At 49.1% G+C, this 21,075-nt stretch overlaps 2 protein-coding genes across 2 annotated transcripts; one reads left to right on the forward strand and one right to left on the reverse strand.

The window, feature by feature from the left end:
• Window positions 1–112: 112 nt before the first annotated feature.
• On the reverse strand, window positions 113–4,303 carry SEC31 (protein transport protein S31; the record flags this gene model as incomplete). The annotated part of the gene is made up of 6 exons (XM_036771571.1): window positions 113–3,073; window positions 3,126–3,257; window positions 3,311–3,397; window positions 3,444–3,855; window positions 3,905–4,024; window positions 4,083–4,303. 6 exons carry the CDS (start codon window positions 4,301–4,303, stop codon window positions 113–115), a joined length of 3,933 nt encoding a protein of 1,310 aa, XP_036626192.1.
• A 162-nt stretch (window positions 4,304–4,465) lies between these two features.
• On the forward strand, window positions 4,466–8,124 carry CSE1 (importin-alpha export receptor; the record flags this gene model as incomplete). Its single annotated transcript, XM_036771572.1, has 14 exons — window positions 4,466–4,666; window positions 4,723–4,893; window positions 4,941–5,318; window positions 5,377–5,556; window positions 5,609–6,022; window positions 6,080–6,223; window positions 6,285–6,418; window positions 6,468–6,583; window positions 6,636–6,792; window positions 6,850–6,941; window positions 6,997–7,300; window positions 7,355–7,534; window positions 7,588–7,731; window positions 7,791–8,124. 14 exons carry the CDS (start codon window positions 4,466–4,468, stop codon window positions 8,122–8,124), a joined length of 2,949 nt encoding a protein of 982 aa, XP_036626193.1.
• Between the last annotated feature and the right edge of the window lie 12,951 nt (window positions 8,125–21,075).

The following is a 21,075-nucleotide window of genomic DNA, read 5'->3' on the forward strand; positions in this document are numbered from 1 at the left end:
AAGCTACTGCGATTGTCATAAAATAAATTCCTGGGTCTGTTTACGTGAACTAGACTAGTGACGAGTGCTGATACATCTAAAATTCGAAGGACCCTTAGTCACTAATACGCCCTCATCTCTGCCGCTGCATGTTGTTGTTCATCGGGGGTGGTCTACTAAACTGTCCTTGAGGTGGTCCTTGAGGTGGTCCCTGAGGTGGGGATTGCCCAGGAATGGTAGCGCGGGGTGGTGGCGGTCCGTACTGATTGGGAGTAGGCTGACGCTGGAAGTTACCATGACCTTGAGGCGGGGAGATCATCCTTTGCGGCGGCGGCGGCAATTGGCTATGACTATGGGGAGGCCCGGGTGGGGGCATTTGGGGAGGTCCAGGAGGACCCTGTGGAGGCGGTGGTCGACCCATCGGAGGAGGGGGAGGATATACGCCAGTTGGAGGGCCTCTCAATGCTTGTGGTGGTGTCTGACCTCGGGCCTGAACACTCATAGGGCGTGGAGGAGGGGGAAGATTTTGACCGGGTATCATGGGCGAGTAACCTGGCGACGATGGGATGGAATTAGGGAATGGCGATGTAATAGGGGCAGGTTTGGCATTATTCGCTGCGCTCGACGTTCGTACGGGGGGTGCGATAGGCGCATCGTTCCAGCCGCCATTGTCCCGTTTTGGGGGAGGGGGTGGAAGAGCGCCATTCAACCGACTGGGAGGTGGACCCATCGAGGCGATGGGCGTCGGTTGCGTCTGATTACGGAGATGGGGCGGCGTGCTTAGCGTGTTGGTGGGTGCATACGTATTGTATGGCGCCGGCGTCGGTGCGAATTGTGATTGAGTATGGCCTTGCCCGGGCTGGTGTCCTTGGGCGACGGGATTAGGAGCTGTGGTTGAAGCCGGGGTGTACGGGTTATAGGGAGATGGTTGTTGTTGCGACACCGACTGGACAGTGGTTGACGCTTCAGCCGGTCGAGGGGGCGCATATGTGTTGTACGTGTTGTACGTGTTGTTCGATGGGGCGTACTGAGACACAACGGGGGGAGCAGGACCTGTAGAGGGCGGAACACTTTGGTTGTGAGCTGGAGCATATGGGTTATACGGCGATGGTTGTTGGCTAATCGGTTGAACGGGGGCTGGTTGCTGAGACGGCACCGTGCTATACGGGGGATAGGCATGTGTCGTACGTCCCAATGACTGCTGAGACGTGGCTGTGGGCACGGCGGTTGCAGAACGCGGCGCAGCCGAGTCGAGATGGTCTATGGCTACACCGGCAACCGAGGAGTGGTACTTGCTCGGAGTGAGCTTGAGGAAGACAGCTGCCTCTTTGACCATTCCTTGCGCAGCAAGCACTTCTGCATACTCCACGTAGCGTTCGTATAGGCCAGATAGTTTGTACACCTTCGTGCCGGAATCGCCGTCACCCGCGGCTTGCGGTGTAAGATCATCGTCAACATACTTGATAGCTGAACGGAAAACCGTGACCTTCTCGATGAAGGACTGCACAGCCTGAACGTGTGCCGTATATCTTGATCCGCCGTGACTAGCCTCTTCGCTGACCAAAACCTTCTCCTCTTCAGAAAGTTCATCTATCCATATATTCACGAGTCGCTCCAAGCGTCCAGCCGCAAGGTAAGCTAATGTAGCATGCTTCCTGTATTCTTGAGCCTCGCTCGCAGTAGCAATGTCATTGGAGGAAGTAGACACGCTGAATTGGAATTCAAGGCGCCGTCCGAGCTGCTCAGCTAGCCCGGCGAACTCCTCCTGGCTTGCGAATGTACAAAGGACCACAAAGATCTCCTGCCATTCTTGTAGGTCGGCATTTTGGACAATATCGGAAAGGTCGTTGCCAACGATCGATTGGAAGAGGCGAAGGTAGGGAAGCATCTTAGTTCGGCGTTCGAAGTATGCCTTCTGGGTACGCTGCAGGAGTTCAGGACCCCCTTTGACGGCTAGCAAGATAGCGTCGGCGAAGCGTTCGGAAGACAGGCACAGGGAAACCGCAGATTCGAAGTCGCCGAGTATGAGAGCCCTTGTCACCAATCTGTCCGTTTCCGACTCTTCCTTCGGGTAGATCTTGAAGGTGTTGTTCTTCATCGTCTCCGACGTAACTGACGATGGCCCAGAACCAATAGTCGCCGCGACAGAAGAGTCAAGTCCATAACTCGTATGTGGTATCAGAACTTGACCTGAGCCACCGTCTTGTTGCGAAATACCAAGCGTGCTAAAGAAATCGGCGCCCGCGTCCATCTGAGGAGTGCCGGGGTCATCGTCGCCAAAGAGACTGGGCACGGTAGTTGTCGACTCAGTATCTGCTGGATAGGTTGTGCCGGAAACATCTGAAGTCACGCTCACGCTAACTTCGGATGGGGTCTTCTCTCCTTCACCTTCCGTGACTTCAGTAGCATCACCTTCGTCGCTACCAGCCGAAGGGGAGTCAGATCGCTCCGGCTCTCCGGTCGTCACCGTCGACGTCTCGTTCGCGGCGGCAGCCTTGAGACTGTCGATGGCCTCTGCAACCTTCACCGCGATTTCGGTCTTCGAGAAGCCCAGAAGAGTGACCAACTCCTCGCGGGAGTTCGCTTTGAAGAGACTCAAAAGAGCCTTCCACCCTTCAGCCGCGCCGTCCTTCAGCGAAGCACTGAGTTCCTCTGCGAGTTCGCTCATTTTGTCTTCTGCGACTGCATGCTGAAGTCTGGTAGCCCGATCAACTAAGGCAGGCTCTGTCACTACGTTACGAAGATGCACGACACTGCTCTGAGTTTTGCCCTGTGCCGATGGGAGGTTGGAGACGGTCACTAACTTCCCTCCAAAGCCAAATGAACCTGATACTGGTCGACGGAGCCACTTCGGAGGTTGCTTGAGGGAGAAGGTCCCGCTACTTTGGAAAGACGTAGATGGGTAATTGGGGCCATCGAATAATCCGGCGCCTTCATTAGATATCGCCGCCGCCGATGGTTGCGCCGGTGTGTTGTCGTTGGTCGATTGAATAGAGTGGATACCAACGGTCCCGTCGAAGAAAGCGGTAGCCAAGAGGTCTGGATTCCGTGGACACCATTCAACTTGGAAGGCCCAGTTGGACGCCGAAGGTAACTGCAGCAAGATATTGATATGAGGCCATCGTGGACGAGCAAGTGACAAATACCTCTCCAACGATCTCTGATGTTTGTGGATTCCAGCAAAGAGCGCGGTTGTCCTTACCACAAGAGAGCAGCAAGTCTGCGTCCTGCTTACACCACGAAAGGGACAGAACACCTTTCTCGTGTCCAGTGAGAATCTGCCAAATTTGCTTAATGTCATCTAGCACTTCCGACGACTACAGACACGTACTTTTTCGGGGGCACGTGCATTACGGAGATCCCAAACCATAATAATTGGTGATGAATCGTCCTCTGACGCGGTCACGAGTCTCGTAGCCTGATGCAATATTAATACCATCGCCGCCCTGTACAGCCCAACTCACATTATCTGGGTGCCATGCAATATCACTCATGCCCCGGCGCCCTCCGACGGCCAAGCCGTTCATAGAACCGACATGTTGACCAGCGAGAGTGCCTGTTCCTCCGCCATAAGCAAGAGCAACCACCTCCCTTTTACCGCGCAAGTCCCAGACGACGGTGTAGCCCGTGGTGCTGGCTCCAGCAAGGACGTGTTGCACCTGGGCATTCCAAGCAACTGCGGTGATCTCATCGAGTTTCGTACTACGGGTGCCAGGTATCGGGGAATACGGATGCCCGGGATCCTTCAGGTCCCAGACGTAAACTTCTCCATTGACGCCTCCGGACGAGAGCAGACTCGGTTGTATGGGATTGAAGTCTAGTCCACGAATTGGGCCCGTGTGAGTGTCGTTGCGAAAGATGAGGGATTCGGCGGCGCTGCAAACAAGCTGATTCGACGTAACATATTGAAACTGACGACAAGTACCTTGCGCCAGCTAGTACCTTGGCGGGATCCCAAAGGACAAGCTCTCCATTTTCCATGCCAGCAGCCAGGACGCCCTTCGGTTTTCCGGAATCCCCATAACCCCAAGCCAGTCGGTTGAATCTATACATACGTACGTTACCAACGAAATTGTTGACTGGAAGTTGATCTTGACACACACCTTGAGTTATCCGTTACAACACCCTTTGGACCATGTCCGCCCTCAGAACCGAGAACGAATTCATCTTTGTCGAGGAAGTCTGGCGCCCAGATCTCAAGTTGGCTTTCGTTGCTGAATGATTCGTCGAGTGCGCCCGCTACGGTTCCAGTTGCCAGCAATGGAAGTGATGTCGTTGGCGACCATGCGAAAGTGGAGGTTCGACGAATTTCCTTGAGCTTCATGATGGTAGAATTGCAAGGTGACACTGAGACGTGTCAATTCGTCACTTACTTCAGAGCTGCGCGGACCTGCCCTCAACTTATCACGTGACGGAGGGAGCGCGTTTGCCCCTAGCCGACAAAGAAATACTTCGCCTCCAGGCTTGTACAGCAACCACCACCACGATGTCGGACCTCCCAACTCTTCTTACCGCATCATTGCGACCAGAAACGCGAAAACAAGCCGAACAGGCCCTCGAAGCCCTCAGTCGCCAATCAGGCTTCCTTGCATCACTCTTGCGGCTCGTTCTTGAATCCAGCGATCGGGCTGTTAAGTTGTCGGGTAGCGTGTATTTGAAGAACATCGCGAAGAGTAGATGGGAGGAAGTGAGCACTCTCCGATTGTAGACATCTGGTCTTGTGAGCTGACCATGATCGGCCAGGATGAGCCTCCGCTCAGCGAGGTGGACAAAGCCCAACTTCGGGCAGAGCTTGTTCCAGCCATGTTGGCACTGTCTGCTCCATCGGATAAGGCAGTGCGAATTCAGATCGCGGAGGCGATTTCCCTCATTGCTGAACTAGACTTTCCTTCGAAGTGGCCCAACCTGATAGACGTGAGTACGGTCCGGTCTGCTGAACACCAAGGCTGAACTGTCCCCAGCAACTGGTTTCATCGTTATCACCTACAGACTACAACGTAAATCTGGGAGTACTTGAAACAGGGCACTCTATATTCCGCCAATGGCGCGCCCATGTTCGCTCCGACGAACTCTTCTCAGAGATCAACCTTGTATTTGACAGGTTCATGACCCCATTCCTCCAGCTCTTCCAACAAACCGCAACCTTCCTCACTACTCCCCCTCAGAAGGACTACGCTCTTTTGGCCCAATGCATGGTGCTTCTAGTCGAGATATTCTACGACTTCACGTGTCATGACCTTCCCCCAGCAATTGAAGACACACACGATCAGTTTTTTAGCCCCGGAAAGGGGTGGTTTCATGTCTTTTTGGCTTGGGACCCAGTGGAACTCAGGGGAGATGTAAGTTTCTACCTCCATGTAAATACATCAGTTCGTTTGATTCCCTTCCAAATTGAAGCCCGACGATACGACGCCCTCTCTACCTTCACAACTCAAGACTGTGATCCTCGAGACTGTGGACTTGTTTTTGAAGCTTTTTCCTGACCAACTGCAAAATTCAGACTCCATCCAAGGCTTCGTTCAAGAGGTTTGGACCCTGGTGGGGTCCAATAAACTCCCCAATATCAGTGACGACGCTGTACGTGTGCATCTATTTTGGAACAATGAATATATCTCATGCAAAACTGTAGCTGGTTTCTCAATCCCTTCGATTCATCTCCAGCACCATTCGTTCCGGATACTACAAAACCCTTTTTGAATCTCGTGAGGTCATCTCCTCTCTAGTAGAGGGCGTAGTCGTCCCCAACGTCGCGCTTCGTGAACACGATGTGGAGCAGTTTGAGGATGATCCCTTAGAATTCGTTCGCCTCGATCTATCACTTTCAGCGACCGGCGTTGATCTTAGTACGAGAAGACATGCTGCCGCAGATCTCCTGCAGGCGCTGGTCAGTTCTGGATACGAAGCACAGGCTACCGAAATTGTAGGCAATTGGATCGGAACGGGGCTGCAGGAGTACCGGTCCAATAAAGAGGCCAATTGGCGAGCGAAGGATAGCGCGATCTTCCTTCTTGCGGCGGTGGCCACTAGGGGATCTACTACAAAGGTAAAAAAAAGTTATACCGATGGCGCATCGCAGTTGTATTAATGTATCTCAACACAGCAAGGAGTCACGTCAACGAACGCACTTATCGATATCATCAAGTTCTTCTCAGAGAACGTCTTCGAAGATTTACAAGCCGCGGCTGTACCACACCCTATCCTCCAAGTTGACGCTATCCGCTTTTTACTGACGTTCAGGAATCAGGTAAGATTCTCAATGTCCTTTCAGAGATTTTACGTATGTGACCACCTCTTCCTCGACGTAGCTAACTAAAGAGCAACTGCTTTCCGTTCTCCCTCTCCTTGTACGGCATCTAGGCGCCGATAATTATGTGACCTACACCTATGCCGCCATCACTATCGACCGGATACTATTCATAAAACAAAGCGGACGTTTACTGTATGTGTGTCCTGTTTTATCGATGACATCGTAATTCAGCATGTCTTAGATTCGCACAAGCAGACGTCCACGACTTCGCCCATGATCTGTTGAACGCTCTGTTGTCAAAGATTGAAGCTGCAAAAACCCCAGAGAAGGTTGCTGAAAACGATCACCTGATGAGATGTGCGTCCCATTTACCTGCTGTAACTTGATGGAATCCTAAACCGCTATGAAGGTATCATGAGAGTCATCATAACAGCGAGGCAAACCTTGACACCTCACTATGAGACGGTTCTGACACGCCTTGTCAACATACTTGGGGTAGTGTCGAAGAATCCCAGCAATCCCCTTTTCGATCAATACATTTTCGAAAGCATATCAGCGCTAATGAGGTCGGTATACCACTGTTCTCTCCATCCGCACTCCTCTTGAATCTCTATATCCTCTAGGTTCATCGTCGGCGGATCACCCGCCACGCTTTCCAATTTCGAAGCAACACTATTTGGGCCATTTACGTATATCTTACAACAGGACATCGACCGTAGGTGGACCGCGCCGTTCGCGCTTCATACTTGCTGACATTGATAATGGCCCAGAATATATTCCCTACGTTTTCCAGATCCTCGCCCAGATGCTTGAACTGCATACCTCCGATGTACCCTCCGAATATCGTAGTCTTCTTCCTTTCCTCCTCACCCCAGCGGTGTGGCTCCAGAAGGGTAGTGTCCCCGGTCTAGTCAAGCTGCTGAAAGCCTTTGTGGCAAGGGACGCGACACAAATGGCTGCTCAAGGCCAACTGGCGTCGGTGTTAGCCGTGATTCAACAGAGACTGATCCCATCCAAAGCGAACGATATGTGGGGCTTTGAATTATTGTACTCCATCGTTCGTCATACTCCAATGTGGGTCCTCCATTTTCCAAGCTTTTTCACAAATTACCGACCGTGCCCGTTCAGCGACAACCTCAAACAGTATTTCAAACCCGTGGTCATGACGCTTCTCACCAGGATGCACCAGACCAAAACCGACCAGTTTGTTTATCTATTTTCGTACTTCATACTTTACACGATGGCCCTAAACGACGGTGGCCTTCCCGCCGATTATGTTATCACGACGATGGAAGAGATCCAGGTTGGGTGAGTTCTTTCAATTTCGAGTGTCAGCAAAATGTTCATGGTGTCGAATGTAGATTATGGGCACAAGTTCTGAGCAACTTTGTTCTCCCACAAGCACCAAAGATGCCTCCCAAAGATCGCAAAGTCGCCGTCGTAGGGTTGACAAAACTCCTGACGCAGAGTTCCTTGATGTTGCAACCCCCCGCTGTTCAGACATGGTGAGTTTTCGTTCTCTGTCCTGCTGTAAGCAACCCATTTAATCATCCCGTTTATCTAGGCCGCTTGGCCTAACTGTTCTCGTGCAACTTTTCTCTGAACCCCAATATCTCTCGAAAAAGGATACATCTAGCAGCGAGGCCGACGTCGCCTTGACGGAGATTGATTACGAGGAACAGACAGCGGGATACCAGGCGGCCTATTCGAGACTCGCGTCTTCGGAAACTGTCCCCGTCGACCCTGTCCAGTATGTTCAGGATCCTCAGGTGTTTGTAGGAACGGAACTAGGAAAGCTAGCCAACCAGAACAAACCGGCATTCCAATCTCTGGTCTCTACGGCGGACGGGAAGGTAGCTCCTTTCATACAGGGATTATCTGCTACAGGATACATCTAAGCAGGAATTAGGGGTGGATCAAATGGGAACGTCTATGTCATGTTAGTTTACGCGCCGAGTTAGAGATTGATTTCGTAGTGGAGTCGGCCCCGTGTTTAGACTTCTTTCTCAGTCGCTCCCGTTTTACAACGCTTGCCGACCGCGGAAACTGCGTTACATTTCGTGACAAAAGTTCAAGTTCAATGTCTTTTTGCTCCCTTTCGCCGGCATGATTCTATGTCGCTCAAGATAGATTTTGTCATCATCTGAAAAATCAAGGAGCTGGAAGTACTACTCAACTACAATCTATGTCAAGCCGGGGGACAAGGGGAAAATGTGGCAAGCTCAAAAATACTCCTACTAACGGTTCTCGGAAAAACTCAACTTCTATGGGAACGATAGTACAGGATGTAAGTTTGTCGCCCCGCGGTCAATGTCAGAAGTCCGCTCTGTTGAAGTTGGATCTAGGGCACCGAGAAAATATCATTATATTTTATTATAATCTTATTTTGACACAATATTATTATTAAATACTCCCTTTCTCCGTACTCTGAGTGTTTAATATATGTTATTACATTAGATTCTATTATGATTTCATTAAAGTATGGCAGCCATATTTAATTGTATTCTCAGTCACTTTGGTCATTAGGCGCCAGGGCAAAAAGGCGGGAGCCGGTATTCTAAAAACCCCAACGAAACCTTCTTGCTCACTTGTTTAAGCATGGCCGACTCGGACCACAAAAACCTGCAAACATATCAAAAGAATCTAACCGAGTTGAAGAGCCTCATCGCTCGGATGCCCAATGGAGTTCCTAATGGACTTCCAACTGGCCCCATTGCAAAGTACTTCGGGGACGCGCCGGTAATTGATCCAACTGAAGGCCTATACAGGTGCTTGAATCAAGCATGGGACAGAGTGTTCCAGTGTTCTGATGACAAAAAGGCGGCGCTGGTTGTGAAGGGGCCGTATGGACTTGGATGTATTGTCCACTTCGTTGAGGCAATTGCGGCATCACCAAACATCGGAGCTAATGGTGTACTCTTCCTGGGTATATCTGGTGCTTTACCACATTTATACATGAAGCTCATATGAAGCACATGACTTCACATCTTCCGTACATTTATTTCATATAAAGGACATATAAAGCCCACTTCTTTTGCAAAACTTTACATTCCTTCATATGGCTTTACATTTCTTCTACATTTCTTCTACATTTTCTTTACTTCTTCATGACTTTTAGGCAATAACAATTGTTGAGGAGCTTCATGTAAAGCTTATATGAACTGCATGTGAAGTTTATATGCGACATTCATATGTGCTTAATGTCAAGCTCACATATAAGCGAAGTTGTACAGTCCATGTATGCTTCATGTGAAGTCCATGTGAAGCACATATGAAGAGTTTATATTCATATGCATTACAACTAAGTTATGAGTTTGTCTCATACACAAGTGCATACAAGCTTCATGTATAAATGTGGTAAACCGTCAGGTGCTCGGGAATGTATAGGAGTTGTGCCAGCGACCTGGGGAAGTAAGGGTGAAGAGTAATGAAACGGGGAAAGAGGACAGAGGTAACCCGGACAAGCCCCGAAGTGTATAGACAAGTCCGAGCAAGTCCGGAGTGTGCGAAGTGCGGGAAGACTTTGGAGTCACCGGATGTGACTCGGATGCGAAGGGAGTAGGGGGAAAGGAAGTGGAGAGGAGAGGGAGCGAAAAGGAACAAAGGGGAACAAAGGGAATGTAGGTAAGAGTCCATGGGATGAAGGAAAGGAGAGAAAATAGGAGTGTCCCCTTACAATCTCCTTGTCATGTATTTCGTAGTTCCGCTCCGCAGCCTGTAGACTTTTAGAGTAGAATGCAACAGGATGCCATTTACCATCATCCGGATTCAGCTGCAACAAGACGGCACCCGTAGCATAGTCCGACAAGTCCGCTTCAACCCGATATGGCCGATCCTCCTTTGGAAAGACCAGAACAGGTTCCAAAGTGATCAGCTCCTTGATCCAAAGAAATGCGGACTGAGCGGAGTCGTTCCATTGCCATTCCTTTGCACAGGTGAGGTCAAAGAGAGGCCAAGCAATATGCGAGTAGTCCTTGATGAAGTGGCGGTAGAAGTTGACGAACCTGAGGAAGGATTGGAGTTCAGTCTGAGTCCGAGGGGTTGGCCAGTCCGCGACTCTGGAGACCTTCATGGGGTCCATCTCAATCTTACCCTCAGAGATGACAACTCCGAGATACTCCACCTTGGTCTGCTCAAAATCGCACTTGTCTGCCTGAAGGAAGAGCTTGTTCTGCTGGAGGATCTCTAGGACTCGTTTGAGGACCCAGCAATGCTCTTCTCGTGTCTTGGTGTAGATCAGAATGTCATCCAGGTAGATAATGACCACACCTTCCGTAATGAGCTCCCGGAACAGGTTGTTCATCATGGTCTGGAAGGTAGACGGGCTGTTGGTCAGTCCGAAGAACATCACCAAGGGTTTGAAGAGTCCGCGCGTAGTCCGAAATGCGGCCTTCCACTTGTCACCCTCCTTGATCCGGACATTGTTGAAACCCCACCGGACGTCAAGCTTGGAGAAGTAGCGAGCGTTCCAGAGTTTGTCCACCAAGTCCGAGATGAGCGGAAGTGGGTACCGATATTTGACTGTCATGTTGTTGAGCTTCCGGTAGTCCTGGACCAAGCGGAGCAATCCGTCCTTCTTCTTAACAAAGAACACCGGGGCTGCCATGGGCAACTTGCTGGGGCAGATCCGACCAGTCTGGAGATTTTCTTCCAGGAATTCGTCCAGCTGTTTCTGCTCCGCCAGGGACAGCGGGTAGCACTTGGTAGAGGTTGGTTCCACTCTGTCCAGTAGCTCAATGGCATGGTCCCACGGACGCGGCATGGGCAGTTCATCAAAGGATTCCTTTGCGAAGACGTCCTCGGATTCCTGGAGAAAGTCCGGGACTGCGCTGTTCCGAGGATCGTGGGGTTTGTTGCGCTGGAAAGCCAATGCGAGGCGCTGCGAGACTGTCTCCGAAGCCTGGATATGTTCTTCCCGAAGACTCCGAAGGTACTCCGGAGTCGGAGGAGGAATAGCCACAAAGATACGGTCACCCCTCTCAAGTCCGGAGTCGTCCAGAGTTGTAGCATTGTCATCCACATCATCATCCTTGCAGTCCTGAAGCTCTGGGAGATCGTCCGAGTGCAGTTCCTCAACCCTTGGCATCGGACCCGTACGACACTCCCGGAGTCGCACAGACTCCTTGCGTCGGGTCAGCTTGTCATGGCGGAACTCCTTCCGACAGGTATCGCATCTGGACAGACAACGGCTCATGATCACCTCCTTTGTCTGCCAGTCAATCTCGGGGTTGTGCTTCCGAAGCCGGGTGTATCCGAGGATGATGTCCTGCCGTCCGATGTTAGTGACTGCGAAAAGCATCCGTTCCGTGTGATCCTTGAACTGGAGTACAAGGTCCACAGCTTCGGAGATAGATCCGTTCTCATTTGGTGATCCGTCAATGTTGAAGACCGGAATCGGAGCGGACAGCTTGCGTCAGGTGAAACCATGGGCATCAGCAAAGCGCGGATGCATGAAGACTCCGGTAGCTCCGCAGTCCACCAGGGCCTGCAGGGTGCATCTGTGTTGTGTATCCGTGCTCTGCACTTCAACAGGTATATCTAGCGAAAGCTTGCCGGGCAGCGCAGAGATCTTATAGCTACTGGGTAGCCGCCATTCCCACTGCGGGCGAAACCTTCAGAGTGTGCGGATTGTAACCGGAGTCGCTTGCTTAACGTCGGACGAATCATTGGAGTGATTGGAATCGTCTATTTTGTCTACGCTAAGACAAGCAAATCGGTTATTTACCAACGAGGTCGCACTGATCACTCGTTGGCCCGGACAAAATCCGCCGTGTCCGATTCCTCAACCGGGGCCGTTCCCTCATCATCTACTCCTTCCGAAGTTCCTGTACTCTCTACAACATCGGCCACGGTCAAAAGATCTTCAATGGCGGACATCCGCTCCTTGGTAGTCATGAACCGGACATTGTACCGGAGTGGGCACTCGCGGGACATGTGACTGGGCTTGCCGCATCGGTAGCAGAGCTGCAAGGTGGCGGGTCGGGAGCGGGTGTGGTCGACATCCATTGGGACACCGGGTGAGAGAGCCTTTGGAGGAGGAGGAGGAGGTTGGAAACGGGGTTGCAGAGGCGGGAGCTGAGTCCGAGGCGTGGGGAGCACACCCGCAGGAGTCCAAGCAACTCCGGAGCTGGCTGCTGGTCGGATGAGGGATCCAGAGTGTCCGGAGTTTCCGGAGTGCACGCCAAAGTGGAAGGATTGGTTAGCAGCACGGGTGTCAGCAACCCGCTGTGCTGCCTTGTACCATTCCTCAAAGTCATCCTCGTCTGGACAGTCTGCGGACTCGGCGACGCAGCTCTGGATGATGGAGTCCAATCCACGACGGAACTTCATCGTGATGTTGGAGCCCTCGGTGTATCCGGACTGGTCTACAAGGTCCCAGAACTCGTCGAGGTACTTCTGGAAAGTCCGACGGCCTTGGTGGTACCAGGTGGACTCCAGTTTTAGCATGGCAGCTTTGCGTTCCCGATCCGGAAGGAAGCGAGTCCGGAACTCAGTTGTGAAGGCGGCCCAGGATGCGAAGTACGGATCCTTTGGACTCCGGAGCACCATGTCCGCGTACTCCTTAGCTCGATCCTTCTGGAAAAAGGAGAGACACCAGAGGATTTTGGCCTGCTCGGTCGGAAAGTGGTCCGGACAGAGCTGAAAGTAGATGGAGCATGTGTTGTAGAACACGCGGCCATCCTTGCGGTTTCCGTCGAAGATTGGGGGAGAGGCGGGCTTCAAGCGGGAACGCGGGGTGTTTTCGGATCGACTCGGGGCATGCTGGGAGGCTTCGGTGCCCCTCAGCTCGGAGTCCGGAGTCATTTTCGGAGTAGTCGGACGGGGTGTTAAGAGGAGTCCTTCAATTCGGGCAAGTGTATCCTGGATGGAACTGATTTGGGTTTGGTGTTCGTACGTCTGAGCCCACAAGGTCTGCAAAGTCTTGGAGTCCGGTCCTGAAGCGACTGGCTCGGATGGCGGGATCTGGCTGGAGGCGCCCGGCATTTCGGAGTCATCAGGGGAGTGAGGGATGGAGTTCCTTGGGTCCTCAGAGGTGGGTGGGAGTAGCAGGAGAGCGTCCGGAATGTCCGCAAAACCGGAGAGACGTCGAGAACGAGTCCGGAGTGGCGCAGGACGTTTTCCGTAGGGCTCTGGTTCCAGGATGGGAGATCCTGTTCTGCTGTAAGGGCAACCTCAAGATGGCCGCACAGCGCGAGCCTAGCAGAGGGAGAATCCAAAGATAATGAATAAGACTAACTACAGTACATGAGAGGGCTGCTCACCTAGCAGAGGGAGAATCCAAAGAGAACAGGATAAGGATTCTCCATGCTAGGAAGCGAAGTATATACTGTAGTAGCGTGAGAGGAATGCAGGATAACTGTACAGTACACCAGCCACAAGTCCGAGCGAATATCACAAGGTACAAGGAAACATGTGATAATGAAGTGGAGGGTAAATGCACAGGAGTCGTGCCAGCGACTTGGGGAAGTAAGGGCGAAGAGTAATGAAGTGGGGGAAAAGGATAGAGGTAACCCGGACGAGCCCCAAAGAGTATAGACGAGTCTGAGCGAGTCTGAAGTGTCCGAAGTGCGGGAAGACTCCAGAGTCACCGGACGCGGCTCGGATGCGAAAGGAGTGGGTGGAAAGGAAGTGGAAAGGAAAGAGAGCGAAAAGGAACAAAGGGGAATGAAGGGAATGTAGGTAAGAGTCCATGGGATGAAGGAAAGGAGAGAAAATAGGAGTGTCCCCTTACAGTAATGCAGAAAACTCAAATCAGGAACTGTGGCTTTGGGGTACATATATGAATCCCATTCATTGAATACATCTTAAAATCTTGTTGATCAATGATGTCCTGTACATTCGGCACATGACAATTTCTTCTACCCTCCCCTGTTCCCCTGTTCTAGTGCTCCCATCAAATCAGGGGTGGTGTTCACTTCATTTATCACATAGTTTTCCTCAGATTTATAGTTAAGAGTAACAGAAAAAGGACATGGAATAAAATCAATGGGCCATCCTCTGCTCTGCTTAAATTGGATTCATTTTGAGTGGTAAGGGTGTCTCATAGGAATAAAAGGGGTTGGAAGTCATTGGGGCAGAGTTTATAGGTAAATATTATTTTTCATAATCCCTCATCTATATGGTACTGATGTTTACCTGTTCTGCTTGCTCAGTAACACTTTCATGGAACTTGGAGATTTGGAGATTTGGGAACTCAGAAAGGAGTCCAACATACTTGCACCTTCTCATAATTGCACAGCTTCATAATAGGGGATGTCAGAGTTGGTGTAACAGTTGAAACAAAACGGTCAAACCATTACAATTCCGCCAATATGAAGGATTCAGCTTTGACACCCCAATAATGCAACCAAAACAAAACAAAAAGCACTAACTCTGGCTTAGGGGCAGGCTCGTTAGTCCATAGCATACCACACAGTGTAATTCAAAAGTAAATAGCTTTATGTAAGCTGTGGCTAAAAGCAGTAACAATGCAACATCCATGGTGGTGTAGATTGGTGACTCAGTGAGGCCAGAGGTGATATACGGTGAAAACAAATGGAATAACAAAGATCTGATTGCTACAGTGCATTCTTCAAAAGTTCATTCTCTGCAGCAACAGTTTCAGGTGGCAAACAGCTTGGGGAACTCAGCATATCTGGTGTAGTGTTTTGACCGTTTTGTTTCAACCATTACACTAACTCTGACATCCCCTAATCATGCAATTGTTACATTGTAAAACCTCCCAATTGTACTACCACAAAATCATAGTTAAGTTGTAAGTCACTCTGAGAGGTTTACCATACAGATGAGTGAATGGGTACTGAATATTCTCATCTAACTTCCAACTTCCTATTCTCTCCTCCATAACTACATAATGAGTATATACTATATGCAAGTGCTTGAATGGCTACAGGGAGTCAACAGGGCAGGATGTAGAAATTCAAGTCAAAAGTGTAGGCACAGAGAGAGAAAATACCTATCAAGAAAACCATTGACCACTTAACAACTAAGGAAATATTCTCTGTTTCTCTTAGATTAGATGCATTCTGGTAAGTGTATCTCATGTAGAATATGGTGCTTAGAAGTCATTAGAGTACAGTTTACTTATTGCTTCACCATTGCTGTGCACTTGGATTGACTCTTGAAGGATTTGGCCATCATATATACCACTTCCTGCCATCATTCCCTCTTAATTTGTGCTGAGTCTTGGCCATTGATATCAGCACTTGTCAAAGTGCTCAACGTAGCTGCTTACAGCCCCCATTCTATTTAACATTCTATGTCCAAGTACCCCCCATTTGTCCCACAACAACTGAGTTTAGTTACAATGCCTCCTATCTCCTATTGTATATCCCCTGTCACCCTGAACTCAAAATGCTTTGCTTTTTGAATCTGTCATTCAAGTCTGACAAATAAAATGTTATTCTGCTATGGCTAATATTGTAAAATCTCATAGAGTCTATGCTATGCTGAGCCCAAAGCCAAACTCAGTGCTTAGGGCATGGAAGTTGAGTCGCTTTAGCTACCCTCTTGGCCCAACCTTTACTGCATTATTTGAGCTTCATTATTGTGGTAATCAATTGAATATATCATAATACATGTCATTTAATTAGCTCTTAAGTATATATTGATCTACATACACTGAATTCATTTCATGATGAGATTTATATCTGTACTATCATTCTATATAGCACCCATCAGACAAACCTCAAGCCTTCACAGACCCTGTTCAGCTTATTCAGAGGCTTGTGTAAGGGACTACCCATATTTATACGCTATGACTTATATATTCCCCCCTTCTCAGCAGAATCTTACTTGCAAGACATCCTCCCCTATCTCCTATTCCTCTATCCTCACACAGAAGAAGCGTGCGCAACAGTTGGCCATTTCCTGCTTACCTAAGATTACCTAAGTTCAAAGTTCACACGGATCGAGACTTAATATAATAGATAATATATATAATATATAATATAGACACTAACAGAGCATCAGGGAATGTCAGCTCTGTAAGGGGACACTCCTATTTTCTCTCCTTTCCTTCATCCCATGGACTCTTACCTACATTCCCTTCATTCCCCTTTGTTCCTTTTCGCTCTCTTTCCTTTCCACTTCCTTTCCACCCACTCCTTTCGCATCCGAGCCGCGTCCGGTGACTCTGGAGTCTTCCCGCACTTCGGACACTTCAGACTCGCTCAGACTCGTCTATACTCTTTGGGGCTCGTCCGGGTTACCTCTATCCTTTTCCCCCACTTCATTACTCTTCGCCCTTACTTCCCCAAGTCGCTGGCACGACTCCTGTGCATTTACCCTCCACTTCATTATCACATGTTTCCTTGTACCTTGTGATATTCGCTCGGACTTGTGGCTGGTGTACTGTACAGTTATCCTGCATTCCTCTCACGCTACTACAGTATATACTTCGTTTCCTAGCATGGAGAATCCTTATTCTGTTCTCTTTGGATTCTCCCTCTGCTAGGTGAGCAGCCCTCTCATGTATTGTAGTTAGTCTTATTCATTATCTTTGGATTCTCCCTCTGCTAGGCTCGCGCTGTGCGGCCATCTTGAGGTTGCCCTTACAGCTCGTTCTCTTGGGATTCCACTAATTCTAGTGTGATCTAAGTCAATTAAGCTGTTCCTCTTCACCTTCCTTGCTTTAGTATTCTTGTAGGAGCCATGTTAGTCTTTGGATTAGTGTTGCCCTAACAACAACTACCTATCAGTGGCAAAAACCGTTATCAGTGGCATCCCACTCACTGGGAAATGTCACATCATGCACATTCAATAACTGTAAACACTCTGATATAGTTGATCCATTATCTTATCTCAGTGAAAATATATAATCTGCTAACTGTTGCAACATCCATTCATTCATTTTTGCTTGCTATATGGCTTAGTCACACCAATTGTCTCCCTGCTGTGTTTTAAGATCTAACACAAGGTTCTCTGTATTGCGACAAGATGCAAACTATGTATTAGTGTTCATACCTAACACGAGGTTCTATGAGGAACATTAGTTACGGTATGAATGACATGAAACGGCCACTTTACCTCAGTATTGCGACAAGATGCAAACTGAGGAAAGAGGTGGCCAAGCATCAATCCAGAGCATTACCCCAGATGACGTAAGTCGGTGAAATCCAACACTGTGTAGCTCTGCCTTTACATGCGTCGAGACTCCTGGCGACACTTGCCAGGGGAAGCCATTCAAAATAGGCAACCACATGATATGACTGGTTGGGCCCCTAAATGGCTCTTCCCTTTGTTTGCGTCAACACTGCCATATATTCTGCAGGTATTCCGCCATGATCTTGATGATGGTAGGTAATGTAGCATGTGTAGCAATATAACATATATATTTATCTCACACCCTTTACTATATCTCAGTTTCTCTAGGTTTTTCAAACCTCTTTTCCCTTCCATCTATTTGATTGAATATTATAGTGCATCGGAGCAGGCAGAATAACAAGACCAACACACATTTGCATAGAATACATGAATTACCAAAGGTGGTTTGGAAGAGGAATCATGATTCCGAGCCAATTTCCTATTCAGTGGTACCTTCCCAAACGGGGATTGAACACTGTAACAGTGACGTTGTCCGAAGGGAATGCTGGTTGATTGGGGGAACCAGTAATTTCTTCAAAGAATGAACACTGTTTAGATCACCACATATACACGAATTTCTACCATTTACATTGACAATCACTACATAATCCGAGACCGATCAGAGACCAATCATCACTGCGCCGCTAACCTTCCCATTCGCCGGCCACTTCATTCTCAAGGAAAATCAGTCTTTACAACCCTCTCTTTGAACACCTTGATCCCTGGGTCATTTAAATCAATGTTCACCGGTTCACGGTCTGTGGCCTGGAAGGTGGATAATTCCGTGGATGCATCCCCTCGTCGGAACCTAGCGTTACTAATGCCTGTGCTAGGGGTTTCGGCGAAGTTGGAATCGCCGCGCTCGCTCGAAAGCCCACGAAAGTAGCTCCGTGCATTCAAGGTAGCCATGAAACTATTGGAATAAACTATCATAGGCAACGTGAGTTCGCGTGTGAGTGTCGTAAAAAGGAATGAACTTGCGTTGCACGCTGACGAACTCGATGACCATGGCCCAAATACTATTAGGCTTCACAATGAGCTAACCAACAGTTACGAGCATTAGCAGAGATGACCACGGGTGGGACAAAGACTTACAATGATTGTTTGGATGATAACCACAAAACTAAAGCCAAGGATTAGCTAGTAGGAATGCAATCGTAGACGAATATTACGTTGTCAGGACAAATCTGTTCATTGAATATATGATCAAAGTCTTGACCAGTTTGATAGATCTATGAAGCCAAGAGCATCAACGCCTGAACGACCTCTCGACTTCAAGTTGGGCACCTACTTGGAAAACGGAGTGCGGGAATCGTAAAGTACCACACACAATGTGACGGCAGTCACTGAATCAGACGTAACCCTGGTCAAGAATAGGGGCACAATCGCTGTGTACTGCCCAACGGTCTACACTTGAGCTTATCATTTCGCTTAGGGATAACATACTGTTGCAGCTCCGACTTTGTCAAGGTCCCATAAATGGAATCTAAAGCCAACAATTAGGTCAAGGCTTGACTTCAAGAAAGCGATATTTCTCACAGTCTATATGATGTGTCTGAAGACCCGGCGAACCCTTAGGTGTTGGATCAAGAGGGAAAACGAACGGTGACGTACATATACCAAAACCTGCGGCCGCATCGTAAGACGTCCGCGTCAAATGTCAAAAACGTGGAAGCTTACGCACCTATTTGTGCCGTGATAAGGAAGGCCTGGTCGAGTTACAGCAATTATCATCAAATGTATCCAAATGTCACATACCAAGATACCAGTCAGGACCAGGCGTCGCCTCCCCTTGGTCACTTGGATTCCGATCAATTACTGGTGCGGTAAAATAGTAGGGGAACGCACAGTAATAGACCGTTCTGGCGAAGAAGCTGATGTTGACTAGTGAGCCCACACATTGTCCTGAGTACACAAGTTGCTTACATTTGGACGCAGAAGCAGACAACCACCTAGATATTTTTCAGAACCAGATGGTGCCAGTAAAAGAATGTAGAGTAACTGACCCCAACAGAAGTCGCTGCCTAGAAACAGAGACTCAATGCGACGGGCAACTGAACGAGCAATTCGAAGACGTACATAGACAGACCTGTGGTTTTCTTCGTTCAAAAGTTGACCAGATCGAAGACAAATAGAACTGACCATTCCCCTTGTAGCAGTAGAGCCGGTTTTGTGTATGTAAGCACCTAGTATAGCTTCTCAGCAAAGGAATGATTGAAGCACAGAGAATTTTTGCCAACCAGATAATGGTATGTAGTGTGGCAGACTGGGAGGGGTAAGTATAGACCCATCAACTATCCGAATCCACCTACCAAAAAAGGCATGCACAGATCCGAGAGCCCTGTATAATTTAGCGTTGAAGAAAGCAAAGATAGATAGAACCTAAGAGTCTCTACCACACGACGGCGACCTACGAGTGGGAATCAGCAAGCACACGCCCACCGACTCACCAAAAGTTCTTACCAACGACTTCATGAAAAGGCTATCATTGGCGTAGTGTAGAAAATAGATATATGCCTTCACAACTTATTAGACGGCCCAACAAGAAGGTATCAGAGGCGTACTTGAAGGGTCGAGATCCCGTAAAGAATCAGCATAACCTGAGCACAAATAAGCGAACCACCTAACGATGACGAGCAAGTCAATACAAGCTGTAATTGGGTTGTCAGTTGGACTTGCCGTATGATTCCGCAAAAAGGGACTGCGGGACTGGTGTCGGGCGATCAGGGAGCATAGGTATGGACGACATGATTCTACTGAAAGGATCCAATGTTGTTTGACCACTAGAAGGACTGAGCTGGTTTAAAAGCTACAAGAGAGGGGGTGAGAATATGTACACACCGAATACTCTGATGGACGCACCATCATGTATATGGCGCCAGTCCGAAAATAACCGCGACGGTCCACAAGTGTTGTCTTGCTTCCGCCGTCTACGGCAAGTGCACGGAGTGCAATCGCCGACCGTTGAATAGCATCCTGTTGGCTCTCGTGGGCGTGGTCTTCTGCATCAGCGCTGCTTGTATGATAGATTAATGATTAGGTTCGTGCATAACTTCCTTCTGTTCGCGTTGAGGCGACGAGGTTCGGAGGGGGTAGAACGCCGGTCAGAAGACTGACTCCTATGATGGCTCCAACCTCAGTTGTGTTCTATTGAGTGTCCATTGGAGTTAGAGTGAGAAGTTTCGTTGAAACAGATCAATCAAAGACCCCCCGTAGGAGGGTTCTTGAGGGTTCGGGCTCGAGTTTCGAGCCTCAAGGTTGGGCTGTGCGGGAAGAAAGGGAGCAAAACCTAGTGTGTACATTCAAGAACGCTAACAAAGTTGAGGTTGAGTACTACTCGCTGGGTATTGGTACTGAGTACTTACTACTGAGTACTGAGCGCTTACAGCACCCACCGCTCAAAATTATTTTCCACCGGAATCAGAGTTCTTGACGATGATTGGCCACACTGGAACAACGGTGACTCAAAACGGTCGCCCCAGCGACAAGTACTTCTTGGGTGCGTCTATCGTTACGAAACTTGCTGTACCGACCGAGCCCACACTATAATCCATGATGTGAGCCTTATGTAGCGCCACAGTGTAATCCAAGAAGGGTCTCACAATATGTACTGAACAGCTGATACGAACCGCCTTCTTTGTTCGAGGGTTTGATGTCGAACTTCGCAATAGTCGGCAAGTAATCAGGCGGACCAGCCAATTACGCCAAGGATAAGTTACGCTATGTGGGATACCGTTCCATCAAGCTCGCTTCGACCAATCCAA

Source organism: Pleurotus ostreatus, assembly GCF_014466165.1.
Source record: "Pleurotus ostreatus strain PC9 chromosome Unknown scaffold_10, whole genome shotgun sequence".
Taxonomy (NCBI): Eukaryota; Fungi; Basidiomycota; class Agaricomycetes; order Agaricales; family Pleurotaceae; genus Pleurotus; species Pleurotus ostreatus.